A 9,501-nucleotide genomic window follows, 5' to 3' on the forward strand; every position below is an offset into this window, starting at 1 on the left:
TGATGTTTTGGGCACTTTTGAATGCTGGCGGTGCTTTCACTCTAGTGGTAGCATGAGACGGAGTCTACAACCCACACAAGTGGCTCAGGTAGTGCAGATCATCCAGAATGGCACATCAATGCGAGCTGTGGCAAGAAGGTTTGCTGTGTCTGTCAGCGTAGTGTCCAGAGCATGGAGGCGCTACCAGGAGACAGGCCAGTACACCAGGAGACGTAGAGGAGGCCGTAGGAGGGCAACAACCCAGCAGCAGGACAGCTACCTCTGCCTTTGTGCAAGGAGGAGCAGGAGGAGCACTGCCAGAGCCCTGCAAAATGACCTCCAGCAGGCCACAAATGTGCATGTGTCTGCTCAAACGGTCAGAAACAGACTCCATGAGGGTGGTATGAGGGCCCGACGTCCACAGGTGGGGGTTGTGCTTACAGCCCAACACCGTGCAGGACGTTTGGCATTTGCCAGAGAACACCAAGATTGGCAAATTCGCCACTGGCGCCCTGTGCTCTTCACAGATGAAAGCAGGTTCACACTGAGCACATGACAGACGTGACAGAGTCTGGAGACGCCGTGGAGAATGTTCTGCTGCCTGCAACATCCTCCAGCATGACCGGTTTGGCGGTGGGTCAGTCATGGTGTGGGGTGGCATTTCTTTGGGGGGCCGCACAGCCCTCCATGTGCTCGCCAGAGGTAGCCTGACTGCCATTAGGTACCGAAATGAGATCCTCAGACCCCTTGTGAGACCATATGCTGGTGCGGTTGGCCCTGGGTTCCTCCTAATGCAAGACAATGCTAGACCTCATGTGGCTGGAGTGTGTCAGCAGTTCCTGCAAGAAGAAGGCATTGATGCTATGGACTGGCCCGCCCGTTCCCCAGACCTGAATCCAATTGAGCACCTCTGGGACATCATGTCTCACTCCATCCACCAACGCCACGTTGCACCACAGACTGTCCAGGAGTTGGCGGATGCTTTAGTCCAGGTCTGGGAGGAGATCCCGCAGGAGACCATCCGCCACCTCATCAGGAGCATGCCCAGGCGTTGTAGGGAGGTCATACATGCACGTGGAGGCCACACACACTACTGAGCCTCATTTTAACTTGTTTTAAGGACATTACATCAAAGTTGGATCAGCCTGTAGTGTGTTTTTCCACTTTAATTTTGAGTGTGACTCCAAATCCAGACCTCCATGGGTTGATAAATTGGATTTCCATTGATTATTTTTGTGTGATTTTGTTGTCAGCACATTCAACTATGTAAAGAAAAAAGTATTTAATAAGATTATTTCATTCATTAAGATCTAGGATGTGTTATTTTAGTGTTCCCTTTATTTTTTTGAGCAGTGTATAATCAATCTAAGGATGGTGGGAGTCATATCATGTATTATATTATCACACTAAGGCTGGTGGGAGTCATATCATGTATTATATTATCACACTAAGGCTGGTGGAGTCATATCATGTATTATATTATAAACTAAGACTGGTGGGAGTCATATCATGTATTATATTATCACACTAAGGCTGGTGGGAGTCATATCATGTATTATATTATCACACTAAGGCTGGTGGGAGTCATCATGTATTATATTATAAACTAAGACTGGTGGGAGTCATATCATGTATTATATTATCACACTAAGGCTGGTGGGAGTCATATCATGTATTATATTATCACACTAAGGCTGGTGGGAGTCATATCATGTATTATATTATCACACTAAGACTGGTGGGAGTCATATCATGTATTATATTATAAACTAAGACTGGTGGGAGTCATATCATGTATTATATTATCACACTAAGGCTGGTGGGAGTCATCATGTATTATATTATAAACTAAGACTGGTGGGAGTCATATCATGTATTACATTATCACACTAAGACTGGTGGGAGTCATATCATGTATTATATTATCACACTAAGACTGGTGGGAGTCATATCATGTATTATATTATCACACTAAGGCTGGTGGGAGTCATATCATGTATTATATTATCACACTAAGGCTGGTGGGAGTCATATCATGTATTATATTATCACACAGATGCAGGACTTTGCGGGGAGAAGACACAGCTATAGACGTATATTAGAGTTGAGGTTAGAAGTAGAAGTTACTGTATTTCACCACAAGTGTGTTAAGATGTCAGAGGGAGTCTATGAAAACTCAGATGGATTTGAAGACGATGAGCTTGATGCAATGAAGAACACAGAGATTGATGACCAATTATATTCCAATGTAAGAGCCTTCAAGCCCAGTTCAAGAGATGGAGTTGTTGCTTCAGGTAAGATTACACACACACACACACACACACACACACACACACACACACACACACACACACACACACACACACACTAAACAGGTGAGATTGCCATGTAGTAATATGGCTTTGTTCTGGACGACTGTGTGATCACGCTCTCCGTAGCCGATGTGAGTAAGACCTTTAGACAGGTCAACATTCACAAGGCCGCAGGGCCAGACGGATTACCAGGACGTGTACTCTGAGCATGTGCTGACCAACTTGCAAGTGTCTTCACTTACATTTTCAACCTCTCCCTGTCTGTCTGTAATCCCAACATGTTTTAACCTGTTAGGGCTAGGGGGCAGTATTGACACGGCTGGATAAAAAACGTACCCGATTTAATCTGGTTACTACTCCTGCCCAGTAACTAGAATATGCATATAATTATTGGCTTTGGATAGAAAACACCCTAAAGTTTCTAAAACTGTTTGAATGGTGTCTGTGAGTATAACAGAACTCATATGGCAGGCCAAAACCTGAGAAGATTTCAAGCAGGAAGTGGCCTGTCTGAGAAGTAGTGTTTCATCTTGGCTCTTTTTATTGAAGACTCAGGATCTGTGCAATAACGTGACACTTCCTACGGCTTCCATAGGGTCTCAGAGCCCGGGAAAAAGCTGAACGATATCGATGCAGGCTCTGGCTGAAACACTTTATCGCTTTTGGCAAGTGGCCACACAGAGTACTATGGGCTTAGGCGCGTGCCCGCTTCGACCGAATGCTTTCTTTTCCTTTGTCTGTTTACCTAAAAGCAGATTCCCGGTCTGAATATTATCGCTTTTTTATGAGAAAAATGGCATAAAAATTGATTTTAAACAGCGGTTGACATGCTTCGAAGTACGGTAATGGAATATTTAGAATTTTTTTGTCACGAATTGCGCCATGCTCGCCACCCTTATTTACCCTTTAGGATAGTGTCTAGAACGCACAAACAAAACACCGCTGTTTGGATATAACGATGGATTATTTTGGACCAAACCAACATTTGTTATTGAAGTAGAAGTCCTGGGAGTGCATTCTGACAAAGACAACAAAGGTAATAACATTTTTCTTATAGTAAATCTGACTTTGATGAGTGCTAAACTTGCTGGGTGTCTAAATAGCCCGGCATCACAGGGCTAGCTATCTACTGAGAATTTTGCAAAATGTGCTTTCACCGAAAAGCTATTTTAAAATCGGACATATTGAGTGCATAGAGGAGTTCTGTATCTATAATTCTTAAAATAATTGTTATGCTTTTTGTGAACGTTTATCGTGAGTAATTTAGTAAATTCACCGGCAGTGTTCGGTGGGAATGCTAGTCACATGCTAGTCACATGCTAATGTAAAAAGCTGGTTTTTGATATAAATATGAACATGATTGAACAAAACATGCATGTATTGTATAACATAATGTCCTAGGGTTGTCATCTGATGAAGATCATCAAAGGTTAGTGCTACATTTAGCTGTGGTTTGGGTTTATGTGACATTATATGCTAGCTTGAAAAATGGGTGTATGATTATTTCTGGCTGGGTACTCTGCTGACATAATCTAATGTTTTGCTTTCGTTGTAAAGCCTTTTTGAAATCGGACAGTGTGGTTAGATTAACAAGAGTCTTATCTTTAAAATGGTGTAAAATAGTCATATTTTTGAAAAATTGAAGTAATAGCATATCTAAGGTATTTGAAAATTGCGCCACAGGATTCAACTGGCTGTTGAGTAGGTTAGCCCATAGAGGTTAAGCAGACCACCCTGTGCCCAAGAACACTAAGGTAACCTGCCTAAATGACTACCGACCCGTAGCAACAGTTAGTGGAAGGCTGGTAATGGCTCACATCAACACCATTATCCCAGAAACCCAAGACCCACTCCAATTTGCATATCGCCCAAACAAATCCACAGATGATGCAATCTCTATTGCACTCCACACTGCCCTTTCCCACCTGGACAAAAGGAACACCTATGTGAGAATGCTATTCCTTGACTACAGATCAGTGTTCAACACCATAGTACCCTCAACGCTCATCAATAAGCTAAGGACCCTGGGACTAAACACCTCCCTCTGTAACTGGATTCTTGACTTCCAGACGGGCCGCCCCCCAGGTGGTAAGGGTAGGTAACAACACATCCGCCACGCTGATCCTCAACACGGGGGCCCCTCAGGGGTGCGTGCTCAGTACCCTCCTGTACTCCCTGTTCACTCATGACTGCATGGCCAGGCATGACTCCAACACCATCATTAAGTTTGCCGATGACACAACAGGGGTAGGCCTGATCACCGACAATGACGAGACAGCCTATAGGGAGGAGGTCAGAGACCTGGCCATGTGGTGCAAGGACAACAACCTCTCCCTCAACGTGATCAAGACAAAGGAGATGATCGCGGACTACAGGAAAAGGAGGACCGAGCATGCCCCTGTTCTCATCGATGGGGCTGTAGTGGAGCAGGTTGAGAGTTTCAAGTTCTTTGGTGTCCACATCACCAACAAACTAACATGGTCCAAACACACCAAGACGGTTGTGAAGAGGGCACAACAAAATCTGAAAAGAGGGCACAACAGACTGAAAACATTTGGCATGGGTCCTCAGATCCTCAAAAGGTTCTAACGCTGCACCACCGAGAGCATCCTAACTGGTTGCACCACTGCCTGGTATGGCAACTGCTCGGCCTCCGACAGCAAGGCACTACAAAGGGTAGTGCATACAGCCCAGTACATCACTGGGCCAAACTTCCTGCCATCCAGGACCTCTATACCAGGCGGTGTCAGAGGAAGGCCCTAAACATTGTCAAAGACTCCAGCCACCCTAGTCATAGACTGTTCTCTCTGTTATCGCATGGCAAGCAGTAACAGAGTGCCTAAGTCTAGGTCCAAGAGGCTTATAAACAGTTTCTACCCCCAAGCCATAAGACTCCTGAACATCTAATCAAATGGCTACCCAGACTATTTGCATTGTCCCCCCCCTCTTTTACCCTGCTGCTACTCTGTTTATTATCTATGCATAGTAACTTTAATAACTCTACCTACATGTACATATTACCTCAATTACCTCGACACCAGTGCTCCCGCACACTGACTCTGTACCGGTACTCCCTGTATAAAGCCCTGCTATTGGTATTTTACTGCTGCTCTTTAATTATTTGTTACTTTTATTTATTTTCATTTTTTTGTATTTTTCTTAATGGGCTACGGGGGCAGTATTGAGAATTTTGAAAAAAATAGGTGCCCATTTTTAACTGCCACCTACACCAACTCAGAAGCTAGGATATGCATATTATTACCAGATTTGGATAGAAAACACTCTGAATTTTCTAAAACTGTTTGAATGGTGTCTGTAAGTATAACAAAACTCATATGGCAGGCAAAAACCTGAGAAAACCTGAGAGAAAAAAAGAATTTTGTGGCTGTACAATTTTTTTTAATCATTGTTTAATAGATACCACAGTGAGAAAGGATTCATTTCGCAACTCCTACGGCTTCCACTAGATGTCAGCGATCTTTATAAAGTTGTTTGAAGCGTCGATGATCAACAGAGACCGGATGACAAGGAAGGGAAGTTGACCTCCCTGGGATGTCGTCACTTCCATTATTGCCTGCACCTGCTCAATCATGTGACTCGAGACAATTTTCAAAGATGTTTTTCTAGACACAGGAGCGGTCGTGTTGAAACATTACTGATGTTTCACGTTAAAAATGGCTCTAAAGATTGATGCTAAACAACGTTTGACATGTTTGAACGAACGTAAATAGATTATTTTTTTAACTTTTTTAACTTTTCGCCGTGACTTCCCACCCCCCGCCCGCGCTACTTTTGAGTAGCCACCGAAGCGCTAACAACATGGAACAACTTGGAGTTATTTGGACATCAATTATGAACTTTGTCAAAAGAAACCACATTTGTAGTGGACCTGGGATTCCTGGAAGTGCCAATGGATGAAGATAATCAAAGGTAAGGGATTATTGACGATAGTATTATTGATATTAGCTGGTTACAAGATGCTAACCTATATAGCCTAGCCTATTGTTCTTAGCACAGCACCCGGTTTATTGCAACTTGTGATTTCCCAGTAAAGTTATTTTGAAATCTGGCAATACAGTAGCATTTACGAAATGATAAACTATTATTATTTGAATCACAATATTATAATTTACCAATGTTTTCGAATAGTAATTTTGTAAATTGTAACGTTGTTCACCGGAAGCACTTCAGAGAAGAAAAAAATCTGAATTTCACGCTACTGTAAAATGCTGTTTTTGGATATAAATATGAACTTGATGGAACAAAAAATGCATGTATTGTATAACATAATGTCCTAGGAGTGTCATCTGATGGAGATTGCCAAAGGTTAGTGCATAATTTTAGCTGGTTTCTGCTTTTGGTGACCTTGAATTGAAAATGGATGTTTGTACTTTTGTGGCTATGTACTGTCCTAACATAATCGAACTTTATGCTTTTGCCGTAAAGCCTCTTTGAAAATCGAACAATGTGGTTGGAATAAGGAGATGTTTATCTTTTAAATGGTGTAAAATAGTTGCTTGTTTGAGAAATTGAAATTATTAGATTTTTGATGTTTTGAATTTCCAGCCTTGTTAGCAATCCCGTCTCGGGGTTCATTGCTAACCTGTAGCCCCAACAGGTTAAAACACCTGTTGGATACGGCGCATGTGACAAATACAATTTTATTTTATTTATTTGTCCCAATCGTGGATGATACAGTAAAACACATTACCAAATACCATACTTTAATAATTTGTGATTCAGTACATTTCCAGTGGTGGAAGAGACCCTCTGGAGTAGCTGCAGTGTGTCTGGGGCTGCTGTGTGTTCTCCTACTGACTGGGATCATAGGCCTGTCTGTCTACTGTAAGTTTAGTATTTTGTCACTGAGACTTAAGTAGAATACTTAATCATCCTTAATCATCCTTAATCATCCTTAATCAACCTTAATCATACTTAATCATCCTTAATCATCCTTAATCATCAATGGTGTGGTAGTTACATGTTTGATTAACTTTTCCCTTTTACAGATGGAGTAATTGGTCATCACGACTCAACAGAGAGAGACCAGCTACAGGCCAGTTACAGCCTTCTGACTAAAGAGAGAGACCAGCTACAGACCAGTTACAGCCTTCTGACTAAAGAGAGAGACCAGCTACAGATCAGTTACAGCCTTCTGTCTAAAGAGAGAGACCAGCTACAGACCAGTTACAGCCTTCTGACTAAAGAGAGAGACCAGCTACAGACCAGTTACAGCCTTCTGACTAAAGAGAGAGACCAGCTACAGACCAGCAGTAACACCCTGACTAAAGAGAGAGACCAGCAACAAAAAGAGAAAAATGATCTCATGAGAAAGTTCTCTAATCTGAGTGAGTTTACCAAATAAATGATCATAACATCATATATCTAATATGCAGTCAACTTGTGTTTGTATTCTAAAATAATAGGTGCAGAATAATAAGATGGAAATTCATGTTTTTGTCTTGTAGAACAAACCTGCCCTAAAGACTGGAAGAAGTTTGAATCCAGTTGGTACTTCCTGTCTACTGAGACTAAAACCTGGGGGGAGAGCAAAGATGACTGTCTGGAGAGAGGAGCAGACCTGGTGATCATCAACAGTGATAAGGAACAGGTGAGAGAGAAAGAGAGAGAGATATGGCGGGGGGGTTATGATCAAACATCCCTTGGTCAGTAATGTATCTTCCAGTATTTAACACATGTAGTCTATAGTAGTTGACAATATCAGCTCTTTCTCACCAACAGGAGTTTCTCTTCCACCTCAACAAGGGTTTCTGGATTGGTCTGACTGACACTGTTACTGAGGGGACCTGGAAATGGGTGGACGGCAACCCACTGACCACCCCAAAGTAAGAGACTACTGCTCTAACAACTCTGACCACCGTGTAAGGGGTAGGACTGATTCTGTGTGTTTTTCATACTCTAGATTCTTAGAGACTATCCAGTCTAACTGTATTGTTCGTAGTCTAGGTTCTTAGAGAGTATCCAGTCTAACTGTATTGTTCATACTCTAGATTCTTAGAGAGTGGTCAGTCTAACTGTATTGTTCATACTCTAGGTTCTGAGAGAGTGGTCAGTCTAGCTCTGTATTGTTCATACTCTAGGTTCTTAGAGAGTGGTCAGTCTAGCTCTGTATTGTTCATACTCTAGGTTCTGAGAGAGTATCCAGTCTAACTGTATTGTTCATACTCTAGGTTCTGAGAGAGTGGTCAGTCTAACTCTGTGTTGTTCATACTCTAGGTTCTGAGAGAGTGGTCAGTCTAGCTCTGTGTTGTTCATACTCTAGGTTCTGAGAGAGTGGTCAGTCTAACTGTATTGTTCATACTCTAGGTCCTGAGAGAGTATCCAGTCTAGCTCTGTATTGTTCATACTCTAGGTTCTGAGAGAGTATCCAGTCTAACTGTATTGTTCATACTCTAGGTTCTGAGAGAGTATCCAGTCTAACTGTATTGTTCATACTCTAGGTTCTGAGAGAGTGGTCAGTCTAGCTCTGTATTGTTCATACTCTAGGTTCTGAGAGAGTGGTCAGTCTAACTGTGTTATTTCTACTGCAGGTACTGGGGGAGTGGACAGCCTAATGGTGGTGGAGTGGAGAACTGTGTGTTGTTAACTCACAGTTCATCAGACCAAGGACCATGGCATGACTATCCGTGTTCATTTAACCATTCCTGGATCTGTGAGATATAGTTCTTTCTCACTTTTAGTTATGATGTTGATTGTCATGCTGAAAGTCATGATACCAGCTACAGGGCCTTCAGAAAGTATTCACTGCCTAGACCTTTTCCACATTTTGAATTTTAAATCGATTAAATTGAGATTTTACTGTCACTGTCCTACACACAATAACTCATAATGTCAAAGTGGAAATATGTTTTTCTTTTCTTTTTTACAAATGAATAAAAGATTTAAATCTGAAATGTCTTGAGTCAGAAAGTATTCAACCCCTTTGTTATGGCAAGCCTAAACACGTTCAGGAGTAAAATGTGCTTCCCTTGACACATAATAGGTTGCATAGACTCACTGTGTGAAATACAGAGTACAGTATAAAATAGAAAGGAGGACCAAGGCACTCTTCATATAATTGATTAAAATGCCTTTATTTGTATGGCATGTTCAATAGAAACAAGGTTTTAAAAATCTGACGCGTTTCGGCTGCATGGCCTTGGTCAGGGAGTACAAAGAAATAATACAATGTCCTCCTTTGAACAGCTTT

At 42.0% G+C, this 9,501-nt stretch overlaps 1 protein-coding gene across 1 annotated transcript; it reads left to right on the forward strand.

Annotated features, from left to right (window-relative positions):
• Window positions 1–6,844: 6,844 nt before the first annotated feature.
• On the forward strand, window positions 6,845–9,074 carry LOC106594109 (uncharacterized; the record flags this gene model as incomplete). Its single annotated transcript, XM_082970858.1, has 5 exons — window positions 6,845–7,136; window positions 7,301–7,639; window positions 7,760–7,902; window positions 8,034–8,137; window positions 8,843–9,074. Coding segments are annotated over 5 exons (1,011 nt in total), but the record flags the coding sequence as incomplete, so codon positions are not given.
• Between the last annotated feature and the right edge of the window lie 427 nt (window positions 9,075–9,501).

Source organism: Salmo salar, unplaced genomic scaffold (genome assembly GCF_965601325.2).
Source record: "Salmo salar unplaced genomic scaffold, fSalSal1 ptg000005l, whole genome shotgun sequence".
NCBI classification, from domain to species: Eukaryota; Metazoa; Chordata; class Actinopteri; order Salmoniformes; family Salmonidae; genus Salmo; species Salmo salar.